Source organism: Pseudoliparis swirei, chromosome 16 (assembly GCF_029220125.1).
Source record: "Pseudoliparis swirei isolate HS2019 ecotype Mariana Trench chromosome 16, NWPU_hadal_v1, whole genome shotgun sequence".
Classification (NCBI taxonomy): domain Eukaryota; kingdom Metazoa; phylum Chordata; class Actinopteri; order Perciformes; family Liparidae; genus Pseudoliparis; species Pseudoliparis swirei.
The window spans coordinates 15,904,637-15,924,988 of NC_079403.1; the positions used below are offsets into that span (position 1 = coordinate 15,904,637).

At 43.2% G+C, this 20,352-nt stretch overlaps 1 protein-coding gene across 2 annotated transcripts in view; it reads left to right on the plus strand.

Annotated features, from left to right (window-relative positions):
- Positions 1-8,042: 8,042 nt before the first annotated feature.
- Positions 8,043-20,352, plus strand: part of LOC130206052 (guanine nucleotide exchange factor VAV3) — an 88,301-nt gene continuing 75,991 nt past the window's right edge. For both annotated transcript variants that reach the window (XM_056433753.1, XM_056433755.1), the window contains exon 1: positions 8,043-8,450. In XM_056433753.1, the coding sequence (XP_056289728.1) occupies positions 8,244-8,450 (207 nt within the window). In that variant the 5' untranslated portion in view covers positions 8,043-8,243. The remainder of the gene's footprint in view (positions 8,451-20,352) is intronic.

Consider the following 20,352-nt stretch of genomic DNA (forward strand, 5'->3'; position numbering starts at 1 on the left):
GTTATATTGTGAATGCCATTCCAGAAGGAATCTGAAGGTATGTGTAGGAGCCAATTCAATTCCCAGTAAAATATTTAATTGCATGTTGAACTTTAATCAGACGTGTGTCTCACTTGAATATTGTCCTTAAATCAGAGGATCGGCGGTTAGATACCCGGCTCTGCTATAGCCCATGTCGATGTGTCCTTGGGCAAGACACTTAATCCTGTATCTGTGTATCAATGTGTGTGAATTTGAGTTACTGCTGTTTTGCAGGTGGAACCTTAGCTCCGCCCATCAGTGTGTGAATGGGTGAATGGTGTCATGTAGTGTTACAGCGCTTTGAGTGGTCGGAAGACTAAACAAGCGCTCTGCAAGAACAGGTCCATGTACAGGTCCAATGTTACAAAGATGTCGTTAGAATGTGTTTCTGTAAGACATGAACGTAAATTACACTCTGCCATCCCTCTGAATTACATCATGATCAGAATAATATAATTCAATTGCTAATTACTTTAAACTAATTCAAGAGACACATGGAAACCATTAACGAACACTCAATGCAGCTGAAGGTGTTTGGAGACAGAGAGCAGGGAGTCCTCATCTCGGCCTGAGGTATTGTCGTGAACTACCACTTGGTGCCTCTTGTGGAGAGGAGGGCAAAAGGCCGGCAGTTTCTAACAGCCGTTTCTGGATTTGTGCAGCAAAAACGCTTCATTCAGATTCATCAGTTATTTCGTGAGGTGGGATTAATCTGGAAACAGGGTGTGTGTATTCACAACCTTATATAATGACCATAGCACTGCAACCTTGTCCATCCCTTCCAGAATAGGTTTCAATTATCCTTCCAATAGGGCATGATGCTCGAGGATATTGGGGGTAAAACTATCATCACAACCTGACCTAAAATCAAGTTATCCTTGTCAGTCCGGAAGATAATAGCAAATGAAAGCTGTACAGAAATGATCTGATTGTCACGCCATCTTCTTCTGCCAAGGAGTTCACTTGCACAGTACATCGCTTAAGGAAGAGAGGCGGGCCGCCTCACTTTGGTGGAAAGTACTACCGTAAGTGTCGTGAACCACCACTTAGTGCCTCTTGTGCAAAGGAGGGCAAAAAGTCTGCGGTTTCCAACATTACCTTTTTGAAGTTTTGCATCAATTAGGAGAAAAGAGGAAAGAGAGGAGTACTTCAAGAACATTCCACACATTCCATTCAAATGTATGTAAATACATTGAGTCTCAGTTAAAGCTGAGAGATTAATTTTCATAGGACCAGTCTGCAGGAAGTGGATTTGCATTTGTTTTCTCTGGCAGGGAGATAACATGCCCTTCACCGAGGATATGAAAGAGCTGCGCAAATAGATCAGCCACTGTCATCAGATCAAGTGACCAGCAGGGTGAAAGTCTATAAATGAAAGCCAGGCAGAATTTGCAAGAAGATATTGATGAACTGCGTGCAGTGTGGCAGGGCCTGCATGTTCGGGGAGCTGCTGAGCTTTGGGGGGCTAGGATCTGACTGGACGGGATGCCTCTCTTTTTTTGGGGGGTGGGGGGGCTTTTCCTCTTTCAGAATCCTGCTCGGGAAAAAAATACAGCGAGAATATTATGCGTCTATAGCAATGCTCGTGGCTCTGTGAGGCAGCGGTGCTTTATGCTAAATGCTAACATGCTTGCAATAACACTGCTAACTTGCTGATGCTAAGCAGGTCGCCTATAATATTCACTATTTAGCATGCTGCCATACTTGCGTTAACTAGTTATCACTAAAAACCAGGTAAGTCGGTAAGCCTAATTGGTAATAAAACATTTCAACTTTTATCTGATAACGGAGTTTGATGGAAAGTCAGGCGAACATGAGGATTTATCCTCTTGCAGCAATGCATGCATGCTATAGAATGTCATAGCAAGCCAGCCCTGTCTCGTTCCCAGGTCGTCTAACGCAGGTGTTTTGTCACGGCCCTTTGTATCTGATACAAACGCACAAGGGGCCCTTTACGCTTGGAAGTAGCTGGACTTTCACTTTAGAGACTGACGGCTGTGTCCCATATGAAACAAAAAATCAATGCTATTTGAACTCATTTCCAGTAAGTGACATACAATACTGAAGTTATGTAACACACATATTTATTCCAACCCAAACCAAGATCTTTTACTACATCTAACCAGGTTTGTTGCCTAAACCTGAGTGACACTGGGTCATTTTGTGACTAATTGGGAATGGATAAGTGGTGAGCAATTCATCCCATAGTTGTCGAGACATTTCATGAAAACACCAAAATGTAAACCTGTTGGTGGCAGATCTTTTAACCAATCAAACAGGACGAAACATTTTAATCATGATGAGAAGTAACACGACATTCAGGGCTCTAGGGATGACACAGAGCCACTCTTAATCCAATTTATAGACTTGCTTTTATGTGATATCTTTTACTTTTTAGATTTTCTACATTCAATACCCTCTTATTATTTGCCATATTCTTGTTTTTGCTTTTCATCAGTGACTCAGTGAATGCTTTTATTTCTTTATCTCCCGTTCGATGTGTTGTGATGATGAGAAGAAGAAAAAAAGCCCTGGCAGTCAACTCAAATCTGCCATATGTGCCCAGACAGAATCACGCTGTTTCTTGGAAGCCCACACGGTTAGTCATTACTTTCAAGTTCTGGTCATATTCTCGGTGAAATAACCCAGAAATAGGCAAGTCATTCATCTGTGCATTGATGTCAACTGAAAGCATGAACAACATGTTTTGATGCGAATGCCAAGGTGCCACGAAACATCCTAAACTGTTGGGATTATTGGGTACATTGCGATTTGAAAGATAACTGGGAGCAATTTCCAAAATACATGATTGTGTGAAACTTTTGTGTTTGTGTCCCTTGTGTGTCTCGCCTCATCGCTGCATAGCTTTATTTCGAAGAATGCTGATAATTGTCTGGCTGCATGGATGAGGAGGAAGCTGAAACGGGAGAAGGGTGCCGAGAGGGATGCCAGCATCGGGCCACTAGCCACCTCTCCCGTCATCTGCACTATGCCAGCCATGGCATCCGGTCCACAAACTCCCTCCACTTCTGATCAGTCCCGATTTGAATACAATGTGGGAAAAACGAAAAAGTGGAAGACATGTCTGACATTCATCCAAAATCATCTGAAGAAGTGGAGACGGTCGACGTCACAGAAGTGTTTACAACTGCAAATGCTGGAGACTGATCTTCACAGCATTGTTTGCACATGCCTGTGTTTAGTCTGTGTATGTAAATGTACCGTGTGATTCATCGGCATGCATTCTTCTTCTCCTGCGTCAGGCCCTTCCTCTGCAGATCTTAGGGTCTCTGTGAATGTCATTTCCGTCTGGAAAAGGAAATGAATCTTGTAAGTGTGTGAATCTCCTCTTCTGATCTTCCATCAATACCATCTGCACATACCATAAGAGCAGCCTCTTAGCGCTGTTAATGTGATTACCAGCACACCCTGCACTATATAGAGAATTGCCTTTTCACATATTGGATTTCTCATCCTCTCCCGTGCTTGTCTTTGTTATGTGATGCATACATTGTTGTCTTCAATTTAGAATGCTAAATTTATCGCGTCCTCCTGTTGCGTCGCTCCGATGCTCAAATCCCCTTTCGCACATCGCGATTCTAATGTTTATCTGTTTAATTACGTTTACTCAAAAGTATTCATGTAGCCCAGTACGTTAAGTCGTAATAGTCCAACGGGAATCATTAAAAACTTGTATCAATCTGAATTGTATTGCAGGTGCACTCTCACTCTGCGGCTCCTCTGGATCAGTTGGCAGCAACTTGACAGTGACAGAGGAGATTGTTGCACTATTTCATATGCGTGGCCAAATTCCAGGCACTTTATGTCTGGGCGTATAGACTTTAAGGCTGTACATAATATATTGGCATTTGGTGAAGATTTAGCAAAAAACAGCCTGCCCATATTCTAATGATTCAACATCATTTCCATTCCCATCGCTATTGCAATTTAAAACATTGACTTTGATGCTCATAAATCGAGCAGCCGGCATACAGCACAGTGGCAATAAAAGATAAAACCGGCTTCAGTTAGACCATATATAGTCTCAGTCATGCCAATCATGCTCGCTTCTAAGAGAGATGATTAGCGAGGCTATGCATTTGCATGATGGTTATGTTATAAATGTTAATGCTTCGTGGAAAAAGTATGTTTCAACACATATTTCATTCTTTCTGTGGGTGTTTGTGTGAAAATATTTCCATTAACAAAAAAAGAGGTTCTCACACTATATTATTATTAAGGTATTTAGTTCAGTACTATTGTTACAGTGAAACGCATCATGACGTACGGCCTCTTCTAAAGGTCACACCTGTGCAATTTCATGTTGAAATGAAAGTTGTCAAAACAGAAGTAGTTCTTTTTACTTTTACCACAACAGATGACGCAATGGCAGGGGTCATGGTCATAAACTGGAAAAGGCTTATTTAGATGGGGGAGAAGAAAAACAATTGGTCTTTAATTGTAAAAAGGGATACTATTTTTTTAAATATTTTTTTAATTTTCGTTTTTGGATAGTATCTTAATTTATAAAGTATACATCAGCACAGGTGTAGTATTCAATATATACCATCCAGTCTTTCAAATTAAATAACATTGAACATTTTTGGGAGAGTGTACATACAAACAGAGAAATACATCAGACAAGGGGGAGACTAGGGAGGGAGAGGGATAGAGGTCGGAGAGGTTTCCTAAACTAGAGCAGCGTTGCAGGGTCATTCATTTATTATCTCCACAGGATCTGTCCGTATTGGATTAGCATATTTCACCCACTTGTCCCAGAGTTGAATAAACATACTTCTCTGAAGGCGGAGGGAGAAGGTGATCCTTTCCATAGCATAGATGCCATTTACTATGTCTATCCACTCCTGAATCGTGGGGGGCTCAGGAAGCAGCCAGCGTCTGGTGAGCGCTTTTTTACAAGCGGTTATTAAAATGCCAAACATGTATTTATCTTGTCGCCCTGTTTGAAAATCGAATTTTCCTAAGAATAAAGTTGCAAATTCCAGGGGCAAGTCAGTGTTAAGTATGATTTCCAATATTTGATGAAAATCTGCCCAGAAAGGCCTTATGACAGGGCACTCCCAAAATATGTGCCAGTGATTTGCTTCCTGAGCCCCACACCGTCTCCAACATGTGGCATCCCCTCCCGCGAAGCGTGCCTTCTGCTTCTGTATAATAAAGAAACGAATAACACACTTCCATGCAAATTCCCGCCTTATGAGAGTTGGTACATTTCCATTGGAATTTACACACATCTAACCAGTCTTCGTTTGATATTGAGAGGTTGCCATCTCTTTCCCATTTTTCCTTTACATATACTGCAGTGTGGGATTTTTTTTGTCATAAGGCCCTTGTAGGATTTAGAGATAATACCTCTGTTTGATTCGTTTTGGTAGGCACCGAGAAATATTCTTAGTATTGGTTCATCAAAGTCTATTGTATTTCTAATGTTATGTTCAAAATGGTTGCGTATCTGTAGATATCTATAAAAATCAGATTTTTCAAGACGATATTTTTCCCTTAGGTGTTCAAAGTCCTTTAGTTGTCCTTTATCTGTCAAAGAATAGTATGTCGTTATACCTTTTGGGATCCAAGATTTAAATCTATGATCCATTTCATTTGGTTTGAACCCCGGGTCATAGGCACACCATTGAAGTATTTGTAGTTTATGATCTAGTTTATATTCTCTTTTTATCATGTTCCAGATTTTTAAATTGAATTTGATCCATGGGTTTTGTAAATTGTCTATAAATGTTCTCAGGTTTTTGTGTGCTAATACTGCTTGAATTGGGGGGTCATTCATAATAGAGAGTTCAATATCTTTCCACCTGGCGCAGTAAGATGGGGTACACATGTTAATTAAGGGTTTAATCTGAACAGCATAGAAGTAATTTTTAAAGTTGGGTAGAGCCTCCTTCTTCTTTTGGAAGTTGTAGAGTTTTAAATTTAATCCTTGGTTTTTTCCCTTGCCAGATAAATCTTGAAATGATTTTATCCAATTCAGAGAATTGTTTCGGGGGAATTTCTACAGGGAGTGCTTGAAATAGGAACATATATCATGGGAGAATGTTCATTTTTACAGAGTCAATTCTATGGGTTAATCCGAGGAAAGAAATAGAGTTCCATCGATATGTATCTTCTTTAATTTTTGTTGAGAGAGGAGTGTAGTTTATCTCTGCCAATGTTGAGATATCTCTTGGTAGGTGTATTCCTAGGTATTTCAAGGACTTCTGGTCCCAGTTAAGGTGGAATTTATCTTTAATGTGTTTAGGGGGTGTACAATTAAAGGTCAAGATTTGTGTTTTTTGTAGGTTTAATTTATATCCTGCATATCTACCAAAAGTTTTTAACAGGTTCATTAATTCAAGAAGGGAGTTAGAGGGGGTAGTTAAGTAAATCAGGATATCGTCAGCATACAGGGCCACTTTGTGGTCTGATCCATTTAAGCAAATGCCTTTAATGCTTTCTGTCTGTCTTATCCATTGCGCCAGAGGCTCTATATAGAGGGCAAAAAGCAGTGGAGAGATTGGGCATCCCTGTCTTGTTCCGCGCTCTAATATAATGGTGTCCGAGAGATGTCCATTTATTTTAATCCAGGCCAAGGGTTTAGTATATAGTGTACGAATGCCTTTAATGAAAGTGTCGTGCATGCCAAGTCGTTCAAGGACTTGGAAAGGCCAGCTCACTGAATCAAAGGCCTTCTCAGCATCCAGACTGACTGGTAGGCTTCAAGATTGTTCTGTTGGATGTGGTTTAGTATGTGCAGCGATCGCCTGATGTTATCGTGGGTTTGTCTTTGTGAGATAAAGCCAGTCTAGTCATGATGTATAATTTGGGGGAGGGTCTGTTCCAGTCTTTTGGCCAGGGATACTATAACTGTGTAGGAGACACTTTGTGGTTGGCTGATGGGAGGGGGGGGGGGGGGTCTAAGAGGCAGAACATGTTACTGTAACATCCAGTCAGTAAATGCTATTTAAAACAAATTTCTTTCGAAAACCGATATGTACACATCCTTTTTGTTGCTATTATGTCAAAACAATGAAACACGATGCTCTGAAAATTCCCCACCACAAACCCAAATGACTATTAAATAAAAGATGCAAATCACAAGACAGGGCTCTTATCGTAAGTCTGTGGATGGGAGTATAATTACAGCTCACACCCAGTAACACATCAGCACGGTTAAACCCTGCTCTACCAAAACCTCCATTTAAAACATTTGTAGATAACACACAGTGATGTAATTATTAGAAATTTACACGTGCAAATTAAATGTTTAAAGTTCTGGTAAAAACACCTGCAATACATCACTCAACAAGAACATGCAACCAACTATTAACATATAAAAGTGCAAAGCAAAAATATCAAATACATACAAATAAAAGACGTCACATTATCTTCAACTTATTGATACGGTATGACACATTTGATACAGCATTAATTATAGAGAAGATATGTGGACAATTACACAGTGCATAGCCTTTCACCTATAATACAACGACTGCTGTTGAGGCTACCTCACCTCACCTCCTGATGAGTGATGACTACTGTCAAATGAAGACTGTCAATGGGTTCATGAGTCATAAATTATGACCGCATCTATCAGCTAATGTCAAACTTTTTTGGAAACCATAACAGCAAAATATCTCTAGAGCGACGCACTCATTTAGTTTGTACATTAATTGACATTCAAGCCCCATCAATACACTCCCTGTGCAGCTGGGATGTTTTTGCATAGAGCCAGGAATTTGGCCAAGGTGTTTGATACTATAGGCTGTAAACATTAGCATGTTCATTGATATCATTTTTAACTTTCAGTCCCTGTTTTGTTCAGTATGTTTGACTGTAATGTCAGACACACAACGAGCGAGCGGAAGAAGTGGGTAAGGGGGAGGGAGGAGAGACATATAGACACATCCAGAGAGAGAGAGAGAGAGGGAGAGAGAGAGAGGGTATGTGTGTGTGTGCGTGTGTGTGTGTGAGAGAGGGCGAGAGAGGAAGCGTGCGGGGACAGCTCCATCCACAGCCTCAGTACGCCGGGCTGTCATCCTCCACCAGGTCTGCGCCGTGGTCCCCCTTCGGGTTTCATCGGGTTTCACAGCTGGCGGATACAACATGGAGACGATTTGAGACGCACGGCGCCGAGCAGTCAGCAGTTTCACTTGCTTAAAAAAAGAAAAAGGACACATTCTCTTGCCGCTCCTCCGGCTGAAGTCAGAATCATGATGGAGTACTGGAGGCAATGCGCGCTGTGGTTAATAAACTGCAAGGTGCTTCCAGCGAACCACCGGGTGACATGGGAGTCTGCTCAGGTATTCGACTTGGCGCAGACGCTCCGGGATGGAGTCCTCCTCTGCCATCTGCTCAACAACCTGCGGCCCCAGTCCATCAACCTGAAGGAAATCAACCTCCGGCCGCAGATGTCACAGGTGAGCCGAGCCGAGCCGTGCCGACCCTCACCCCGCTGCGTCCCCAGCCCACAGCCGGGAGAGCGAGGGCTGGTGTGAAGTTCCCCCGCGTGTCGGCGCACAGAGCGCGGCTGCGGGAAGAAACACGGAGCCGGTTACACATGAGAAGAGCTGCATATCAAATTCGGCTTGACAGAATCCACGACTTCGAATTTGGATTTAGGAACATTTTAACTTTTAAAAAATGGGGTTGCCGCTCGTTTACGCCCCTTAGTGGATATTTTGCTCGCGGAAAACAGCGAAAAGGAGACAAATATGAAGTCAACAATTGATACAAATTAAAATGATTTTCACTCTAGTAGGCCTTTAGTAATAGCGTATGAAATATGTGGTGATCCTTATTGCACTTTGAGGAGCTCTTAATTGTTGCTTTATGACGTGGACATGTTCTACAGAAACGAAACACTAAAGAGACAATTCACTAAACGGAATAGCTATTATTATTAATACTATTCCGTGGAACTTTCTTTGATTACTTTACTACAACCCGTTGTATAGGTAACTAATGGTCACGTATTGTAGGCTAGCATGCAGTTATACATAACAGTTCTCTATCAGCTTCATGTATACAGAGCTTTATCTGCCCTAGAGGTTAAATGGTGACAAGGCTTTGGAGACTACAAGCAGGGAAGTGGACGTATCTCATAGGATTAACAACATGTATAATGAGGTATCTTATGATAATACATTTGTGGTGAGAATTCATGCAAATAGGTTATTAGTTTGTCTATCCTGGGCAGTATGAAGGAACAGATATTATTACAATCTCCTGATTGGTTATTTTAGTATGTCTTTGTATATATTGTTTTAATGTTCACATATATGTAGCAAGAGCTGTGGCCACGTGGCTCCTGTTTGTCAGATACCATCTGTTTCAATAACAGGACAGCCGGAGCTATGAGCAGATGAATATTCGCCTTCATAACAGTGGATCTGGGTGTCTGGCTCGGTGTCAACACACAGTGAGGTAGACACTGAGCCTGTACCAGGCTGTGCTGTAACGTACTGTGTACCAGTAACACACAGGTGGACTACAGTATTGTATGTAACTGATTCCCCGATGCTCTCATCTGATGCAGAGCAGGTGCTTAAGGTATGCATATCAGTCCTATTGATGTATTGCACAAACAATGGGGAGATGGGGATTATGCTGGCTTCCTGGAAAAAGTACAACAACTCAATGTCACAGAGGGATAGTTAGTCTAATATGCAGTTACTGTTATTTCACAATCTAATTTGATATCCACTGTTTGGCTTGACCACGCAGGTCGAGTGCACAATATACAAAAAAACAGAGGTTTGTAATGTCATCAATGGCAGTGGAAATCAACTATCAAAGGATCTGTTTACTCGTGGACTTCAGAGGAAACTAGATTTGGCCCGTAAGAGGAGAAGCTAATTGGTCCATTTGCTGTTAGAAGTTATGCTATAGCAACAATACAATTGCTGACTAAATGTCATCAATAGGTCAGTGTTGGCTGCTGTGCATAAGAGAGGTTGTGACCACACCGGCTGCTCAGTGCCTGGCCTGACCCCGAGTAGACTGGGTTATTTATAAGCAGAGTTGGTTTTATGCATGGCTGGATGGCTTACTCACACAAGGCACTGATGAAGCCACATTCAGGGGTTAAATTAGCATGCGTAGTAGGCTCAGGCAGTCCCATACACATGTGCAATTCACTTGTGTTGGGCTGGTTTCTACAAGGTTTTGGAACCGTATTTCCCAGAGGTCATCTGCCAATTGAACAGTGTGTCTAGGGGGGAATATTTCTTTGGTTAAAGTATGAGGTTTTTCCATGATCAACCACCGTGGTTATATACACGTTCTCATGATAACCAGTTGCTGCCGGTCGTCTTCACCAACCAGATCCCACTGTTGTGATACATAGTGTCAACATGTCATTTTTAAACATTGAATATTCTAGCACTTTACTACTTTATCATGACTCGGGGCTTCTCCTTTCACACACATTCATACCATGTGAGGCAGGATAACAACTCCCTGGTCCCCCCCACACACACACACACTCCCTGAGCAACTTTCCAGCCTCTGTCTCCTCAAAGTGACATTTACATAACTGAGGGCGGAGTCGCTTCCCTTTTGAACTGCATAATTCATGAGGACCGTGGCAGCTACTTTATCATTGGCCAATAATAACACATGGGATGCCATTGTGGACTCACCCATGGGACCCATGCGATGGAAAGACAAAGGCAGTGAAGGGACAGAGAGCTACAAAGAGTCGGCCCGGCCTCCGCAGACGCATGTCAGAGGACATAACGGGCCCCTGAAGGCCTCGCCCGCTGTGTCGGTGTTGGCTGCTTAATTAAGGCTCAATGCTCCACATGTGTGTTGTTGGAATTAGGACGGGCTGCTCATCATTCACCTTAACTGTGTTTTGGGAGATTTTATAGCGGCTATAAAGTCAGTTGTGCCCATGTATGGAAACAAAGAGCCAGGCCAAAGAAGTGATACTGTCACGGGGGGATTAGAGTGGACCCAAAAGCACGACTCAGAAAGGATTAACAAAGATGACTGTCTTTGGTTGAAAACAGGCGGGGTGAAAACCGGGAGATCAGTCGAAGAAGCAAACAAGTCCAAAAAGGGGCAGGGCAGAGAATCAGAGGTCAGAACAGGCAGGTCAGGAATATACTCTAATAACGCTGGAGAACTTGGCACGAAAACACAAGACAATCTGGCAGAGGACAAGTGGAAGTGAGGGAGCTAAATAGTGAGGGACTAATGAGGGGATGGGCTGCAGGTGAGGACCAGGTGAAGAGAATGAGGGACTAACGAGGGAGTGATCAGAGGCAGGTGAGGGGAGTTGGACTGACGAGATGGGAAGCAGGATCTGGAATGACATGATAGTTAGTGACAGGATGAAAACAACTACTACAAAATGGAAGGTGTGGAGCTAAACTGTTACAGATACTATGGTGTAGCTTGGATCAGACTGTTTACTGATGAAATGATCTGCGCTCTTGCGGTGAAAGATGAAGAATGATGCATGGGTTGCATATGTTTGCTCAGTGGATACACGGTTCACCATAATGTTGAAAGTAAAGAGCTCAAAGTTCCAGTTCAGGGTCTTAAAGTCAGCGTCAAGCACAATGTTCACCCTCTTTGAACACAGTTTTAACAGGGTTGTAATGAGGTGATTACAAAAGCCGAGGCACAGCGCCGTCACAGCGACTGCTGGATTTTGCTTCCCGACAAGAGAAAACACCACAGAATCAGTGGTTGTTTTTTGTCTCACTCTGTGAAAATCAGCGGTTTAGCGCTAAGAGGAACTTTGCAATGCTTGTCGTGGCGCAATTCACTGACTGCGTGGTCACGCACGCAGCAGGCTGTCTTTCAACCGTTCAGCTTCCAGAAGCTTTCGGGTCAAAATTCTGCTGAATCTCAGTTTTTAACAAATATATTCCAAACACCGTTTGAACACCAACCTCCCTGTGTGTGTGTGTGAGTGTGTGTGTGTGTCATAATGCTACTAGAAAAGGCATGTGCTAAAAACAAATGGGCTAACAGGCTGACACAATGAGCCAGCCTTTGATGCATTCTATTCAAACAAAAACGAACAATTGCGTAAAGAAAAAACGTAAACCGGGCTCTTATGGTTGGATTGAAATTTTAATCTGGAAATGGGCCCCCGACTTGATAAACCTACTGTTGCCTTGTTGTCCATGACACAGGATTATGAGCTGTGGATTCAAGAGTGAGCACATTGAAGCCTCTCACACAGACCAGCCGTGAGCCTCAACATGCACAGGAAATCAGGAAATGGAAAAGAGGAAGGAAGTGAAACTAAACATGCCCTCGATCGCGCTCAGACCAAAGCGCCGTGCCGATGGCAGACACAATGTGGAGAACCGCCGGCACTCTCTTCGTGCGGCAAAACCAAAAAAAAGCCGGCATCAAAAGACCTCACTTCATTTTTTTGTAAAGTGAAAGTAAGAGAAAAATGTAGTGAGTTTCTAATTTTAACGAGCATCAAGCTTCATAAAGTATTTCACAGAGCAATAAAGTAAACCTAAAGACCAGAGGAAAAGTTTGATGCAGATTCAGAACCAAGATGCCATGAAGACTTTATCAACACATTTATGAATTCATTCTCAGTTAATTATGTATGGTATAACAGTAATGTTAGGCTGTTGGGTATAGCTCATACAAGTGCCACTGCTGATACTTATATGATGGATTTATTACAGCTATTTATTGAGCAGTCATCATGTGGAGTAATGAGTGACTGTTCAATAAATAGCAGTAATTTGCTTTTATTTAGTTTTGACATATCGCATTCGTACATGCTGAATAGCAAAGAGAATACTATTATCCATTATACATGGTACATTGTATATTTTGTCAAGCCCGGACCCACACTCTGTGATGTCAAACAATGAGGAGAAAAGAGCGGCTTCACGCACAGACACTCCATGCAGCCTGCTTCAAAGGCTCCGAGACACTCTCTTCACTCGCAGAGACTAAAAAGTTACCGCGAGATAGAGAGCGTGGGAGAGAAAGACAGAGAGAGAGAAATGTCTTGATTTTCTTTTGGTTTTTGCAGAATAACACCTCTGCAAGTCATAAGGGCTCGGGTTGAGATTGTGTGTCAGGGTGGCCCAAATGTTAAGACCTTACACCGTGCATTTTACCCAGTCAGACTTCCGATAATGCGTTAACGTGGAATTATTAGAGAGATAATAAAGGCCATTGTGGAATTGTCATGGCAACTGCAATTTAAAGGTAGTACGCAATGAAGCAGAAAAGGGTCATTGATAAGTGAGGTGTAACCACGTGAGGCATTAAAAGGGGTTATTAATACTTTATGGATGTCTGTATGTGAGCGTCCGTGAACACAGACTCATAACACACATACCCTCTAATCCGTATACATCCACACTCTTGGATGACATGCACTGTATGTTATTTTATAGCAGTAGTTGCGGCCTCCAGTCTGTGTGTAGCGCACATCGGTCTAAAGCAGCCATCCTTAATCCGAAGCCTTGCTTTACTGTGATTTGTTCCCGCAGTGAAACTACTGAATATCTGAAATATTCCTGTTTTGTGGCGGTGTCGAACCGCGGCGCAACATGTGGAGCTTTTAGTGCAGTTTGTGGCACCGAAATGTCCCCTATAGTATACTGGGGTTGTTTCTCCATGAACAAGATAGGGATGAGAAGGATTATGGGTCCAACTTCCATGACCACACTTAACCCTTGTGTTGCCTTCGGGTCAATTTGACCCGATTCAATGTTTCACCCTCCTGTCGCCTTCGGGTCAATATGACCCGATTCAATGTTTAACCCTCCTGTTACCTTTATATTTACTAACATATTTTACCCTTGAGGTCAATATGACCCCAGCTATTAAAATCTCCAGAAAATTATTAGAATTAATATTGTTTTCCAAGTTTAAGTGTGAGGTACTTTATGTTTGTTTGTTGACTCCCGAAAGAACACCGACATTAAACATTGAATCGGGTCAAATTGACCCGAAGGCGACAGGAGGGTTAACCACCCTAGACGGCATCGTCCGCATACTCCGATACCTTTAACCTACGGAATTAGCATCCAGATATCGCACGCGCGCTCTTCTCATCGCATGCTATTAGATGCACGATGTGAGAACATCGGATGCAGGGGCCTTGATGACTAACCCCTGAGTTACTGTGGCCTGGCTCCCCCCGTTGATTCACCTCGAAGGATGGATTGCACCCGCCAGAGCGTAAACAGGCCGGCACCACGACCTCCCGGTTCACGTTAGCCGTTTTGATCCCTCGGGTCATCGGGACGACGAGCATTTCCACGTGCCGCTTCATGTACAGGGTGCGCAGGCAGACGTGTGCAAAGGCTCGATTGCGATGCACCTCACTGGTGCAGGAACACGTGCGCAGAGCGAACTGACCTTCCATTCTGTCGTCAAGGAAACAAGCCCGCGCCAAAGCCAACCGGTAGAGGCTATGGTCCAGTGCACATTAAAGTATGGATAATGTATATGCTGATTTTATGAGGAGATATTCAGCTGTGGAGAATGTACCTGCAATCAATGTTTATTATGTTACTCAATTCTGTCGTGGATGGTTCAGTTAATCACTGTTGAGTGCTCTGAGAGCTCGGAGCTAGTCGATACTCTCCGTTGTCTTTACTGGGAAACAATCACCATCACGAGTGACATTTTAATTGAAGGCAGGGGCTTCGACAGCCAGAGGAGACCTCACAGCAAACAGTGTGATTGTGAACGTTTCAATGGCCGTACTCCCAAATGATAATAGAGGTTTTGCCCTTTTCATTTGAATTCTTTGAGCTTGTGGGAAATGTCAAAACGCTATCTGGAAGTCAGCGAGGGATTGTAGGTTTAATCCAGATGATGCCAACCTACAACCTGGGTCATGGCCGGCAGCGGTGCACCTGCAACCTTTCACTGTCGTGGAAACCCAGCGAGGTGGAGAGCACTGGATCCAGCTCGACGGAAAGCTGCTCTAAAAACATCCTAAAACCTCTCAATACTGCCCAAATAGACTCGAATGGACCTCGATGCCTTCTGTTCACACGTCTGTTCATACAGTATCGCCTGCTGCAGATCAGCCCTTCACTGTCTGCATCAGGCGTCCTGCTTTGTGCGACTCAAGGTGGAAGTGATGGATGACTGTAGTCTATTGGAAATAGGGGTGTCTTTATTTGTCTAATGGAGCCAGAGAGGGAAATAATGGAATATAAATAGCAGTGGCTCCATACATGTATGCCAGAGCACACAGAGGAGAAAGGAAAATGTAGGGCCATGTGAGGGTCTATACACTACTAGAATGACCAAAACAGTGTGTACAATTTTATGATAAAGCTACTTTTTGCAATAAAATCAATGAATTGAATCCGTATTGTTTCACGTTCAGCAGATTAAATCTTAAAATATCAGCACTGATTTTGTACCAGCCAGAGCGCTCAAACCACACACACAAACGGAGCATTATTCCCACCTTTTTAACACAATCTTCCAAGAGGAATACATCAGGGGGAGAGGAAGGAAGAGGAAAAGGTTTCTTGCTCCGGTGTTTGTGCATTCAGTGTGGACATTGTATTTAGTGTAGTGCACATTTCATATGACATTCAACCTTCCGATCTCCTCGCATATCTTTAAAGACATTGTTTTGAGCCAATCGCACACAGTTGAGGTGCAACTATTTGGAAAGGTTTCTGTAGCCACGAAGGTTTGTATCTCACACAGTAGCTCTAATTCAATTCCCTTATCCAGTGGGGGGATGGAGTAAGTGTTGTGTATAAGTGGGGTCACCGGGGTTAAAACCAGGATTTAATGGAAAAATGGCCTCTGAGACACTCATTGGTGTTGTGGGGGGAGTTACAGGAGAAGGGAGACGGCTTTCCCCTTATTGCCTTTATTGTCATGACATAAAAGAACTCCATGCCTTTGTCATCTGGTCCTGTGAGGGGGACGGAGGAATCAAAGCTCTCCCACAACCTTCATGTGCTGCCTACATATCAGGAGGACAGTTTTCTGTCATCTTCAATTCTTTGCGCGATTGCTCACTTTAAGTGACACTGTAGCTGACCTCGCAGCTTGAGTGACCTTCATTTATGTTAATGTTGTCCAACGACTTTGAGAACATAAAGAAGGGAAGTGAAGTGGTTATTACCAACGACACTGGTGTTGTCGTCATCTTGAGTCTGTGCGTTTGTGTGTGTGTGTTTGTCCTCTCCGGTAAAACACCTGCATTGTATGTTTGTCTGTATTTTAAACACAGACACCGACTGTGGCTGTGATGTAGTTTTGTTGTTTGCCAAAGCAAAAAGTAGGAAACGGTGAAATAGTTTATTGCTGTTGGTTTTAGTGTGTACAGTAATCTCGTGGGCGATAGCCCACGAGTGTCTCGTAATTTATATGGTGGCCTTTGTCAGAAGATACAGCTCTGCAGCAACTCTGCAAGGACAAAAAGATCACGCCATAAATGCTCCACGACGTTCATGAGCTAGAAGAAAGAAGACATTTGAAAACATATAGTTATATACATATATGAAAATGAATTCTCTGCATTTAACCCATCTTTCAGGAGCAGTGGGCTGCAGTGAAGCGCCCGGGGAGCAACTGGGGGTTCAGTGACTTGCTCATGGACACGTCGCCATGCAACTAATGGGGAGAGCGGGGATCGAAACCGACTACTTTGCAGTTGCAGGACGACCGCTCTCCCCGCTGAGCTACGGCCGCCCCCGACGTTCATGAGCTAGCCGCTAACGTTTATCAGAGCAACCAAACCAAAACAGTCACGCCGTGAATGAGCTGAAAGACGCTGAAACGCTCTGCAGAGCTGAGGGGAACAACAGAGTCATGTGATCATCCAGAGATCCATTGTTGAAGGAATTTAAAACATTTTTCTTTTATTAGTGCAGCTTTGACATTTTGTCTTCAAAAAGCCACACTTTCTCATTTTCTTGAGGACAATGCTTCGTCTCCCGCAGTTACTGATGCCACCCTGACTGGTTGGATGAGCAGCAGCCTCGCACGGAGCTATCTCCTGGAAACACAGATGCCTGTCATGCTGTCCTCTCCTCACCCAAAGCGAGAGGTGTCCAACAAGCCAAACAAAACAGAACAGCCCCTCTCCGGAAACGTGAGCCGTTAGAGGGGTGATAAAAGAGGCTGTCGCTAACTAGCAGGGGATATTCGGAGTCACGAAAGTGACTGGAAAAAGTGAGTGGAAAGGCCATCTGCATGCTGGGTCAGGGCTTTTTCACATCATGTGGGTTTTTCATTCCAACCCAAACGAGCAGCTCATTTCACATTTCAGCTCAACCGGAGAGGAGGAGCTATGCCTTCAGTTACCATTGTCTTTTCTTCTTCTTCTGGATTAAAAAGCCGCTGACCAGTGTTATGTTTTATAATGATCCATTAAGATGGTTGTCTGGCCGCCGCAGTGACCCCCGACCTCCGAGTCTGAGAGGGAGCCGCGGTGCTTTTACCGGTGCCAGCAGACCTTCGCCTACGTCCCACCTCCCGTTTCCTGGCCACACAGCTGACAGAAGCTCCAACATGACATGGATGTGACCTGATGGCTTATGTGTGTCACCCACTGGTTCCGACTTGAGTCTTGACAGACCAGGCCTGTGCACATTGTGCCATTCGCTCCAGACACAATATCTCAGCGACGTAATCCAGCAGGGGTTTTAAACTGGCAGACATGTAGTATAAGGCCCGGTTTCCTCTTAATGATATCCCTCCTTTCTTTCCCACACTGTCGTCAGATAACATATGAGAGTCAGACAGAGAAAATCTTTAATTACCGAATGTGACTCTTTACATTCCCTGTATTCCCTCTTCATGAGACTCATCTATTTGATTATGAGTAGATGAATTGGCCATTAATTAATGCTCAGCAAGGTTTCATCAGAAAGACGGCCAAACTCTGGCCGTCTTTCACTACGTACATCGAGGAGAGAACACAAGCAGGATTTCATTAAGCTCCACGATACGCACAGGGGCCATAAAAAGGCTCCAGCTTGTTGCTATGGAGCTTTCACTTCTATACCGGAATACATGAGCAGAAATGTGATACTTATTGTGGATACAGAGCACGCCCTGCCTCATCTCAGAAGCGCGGCAGCGAGATGGCTTGTCTTACAGGAATATTTTCCCCCTTATATTCCAGATGGTTGGCCTGGTGGGATTTCTAAACCCTCCTCACACTGGCTGTGTGTACGCTGTTGACTGGGTGTGTTTGGAGCTTCCTGTTGAGATGTTGCAGCACAATCCATAATTAGGTCCTCATTCTACACAATGAGGGTATTGGCAGGTTTATTGAAATGCAAACATAGGTACACTGACACTGATTATATTGACCTTGGATTTAATGCACTTTCACTTGGTACGTTTATAAATACTTTGGTTATAATCAGAGCCCAACCAATACGGTTTTAGGATTCTAATTAGTTGTAAAAATCCTATCAGTCAATATAATATATTCAGGTATTCATTTTATTTAATAAACAGATCATATAAAGTAGCACCTACATTTATTTTTTTAAAGAATTGTGACCATATTAGGGGGACACTTATTTTAAGTTCTGAAAACATCATTTGGGGATTTATGTACTGCAATTTATTGTTACCCACCAACTGCTGTATCATACCAGCCAATCTATCTGTTAGGTCCGACTTTAGTTGTAGTAATTTTGGATGTTATAATGAGGGTTGGATGTCGATGGAAATATTGATAGCTGATACTCTTTTACATTTACAGACAGTTTGCCTCGCTTAGCATAAAGAAACAACTAGCCATGAATGTAAAGGACTTTGTTTTGGCGTGAAAATTGGCGACATGCATGCAGATGTGCACACACACACACACACACACACACACACACACACACACACACACACACACACACACACACACAAGGCCATTCACAACCTGAGCCCCAGAGAGTCAGTAATGCAGAAGAAAAGCTGCCAGCCGAACAGTTACTGCTCCACTCTTGTAAATACAATTCCCCCTCCACTGTCTCCAGCTCAGTGTAGCAGAGGCGCTGTCTTTCATATGCGCTCTGCGAAGCTGCTTCCCTCAGATAATATACAGAGGTCCTTCGGGACTCTCCAGAGACTCCAGGCAGACAAGATGTGCTCGTCTGATAAAAGAAAGTGATGTGTACAAGTGTAAACATTCAATATTATTCACCCGCTGCTTTACGCTGCGTCTTATCTGGAGCCCACTGGCTGGGGCTTTTCTCTCTATTTGTGAAGCCATCTGTAAAGCCTAATTCAATTGGAGTGGAAAGGCATTTTTTTAAATATTTGATGCATGGACATGCGTCATGCAGACAAATCTGATTTTGAGGCAACGGTGTGTCATGAATAACAGAAGAAGTCCTTCTTCCAGCTTCTTTTCAGCCAGAGATATTTGTTTTTTTAAAGATGAAAATGACTATTTTTGAAGGTTGTTAAGTTACGGTTGTCAAACATGGTTACAGTCAGGCCTTTGAGTATGGACTCCACGTGTTGGTAGAATGGCAGGGGGTGGTGTTCCCTTTGAGAAACAGGAACTGCCTAATGAAATCCACTTCCTGTAAACACGTTACCCAAGCAATTGAAAAAGGAGAAGGAGATCATGATGAGGAATTGTAATATGGATATGCATCTCTGGATCATTTCAAATAAGGTTAGACAGTGAGTGCTAGAGATGCAGTTCCTATACTAAATGTGAAAAATAATCTAAAAACAGAAGGATGTTGATCTTGAACCGCTGCTGCGTTCCTCCTGTGGTGATGCCAAGCAAATAAAACTGACGCACCTTTTAAGAATTTACATTTTTTCAAAGAATATTATGAAATCTTTCTGCCAGGAATTTAGTGTTTTCAGTCGACTTTATTTTGGCTGTGACAGGTGATTATCGTAAATGTTGCAAATATTTGCACAGCAGCATTTAATCCCTCAAACATCGAAAAAAAGTTCAACAAAGATGAACAAGGTAGTTTTCAGTGCAACGTGAATGCAGTAACATGCACATGTGAGGTCGTTTGTGACCAATAAGCCCCTTTCCGAAACATCCCTTTCACCAGCACCCTCTCTTGTTCCGTCCTGTGTCCACTCCAGGAAGGATAATTGGCGTAAGGCACTGCCCGTTGGCCGACCACCATATGCTGCCTACCACTCTTCATAAAGAGAGCGAACCGCCTCAGAAAGCCTTACTTAATACTGTGGCTTCCCTCCTCGCCACCCTCAGTGTTCTCAGTTTCATTGGGCAGCATTCAGCGCTAACTGCTGCTTAATTTGGATAAATCATTTCTGGATGAAGCCACATTAACATCATTAGCGAGATTTAGATTTAGGATGTAGACGAGGCTGAAAACACAGTCAGTG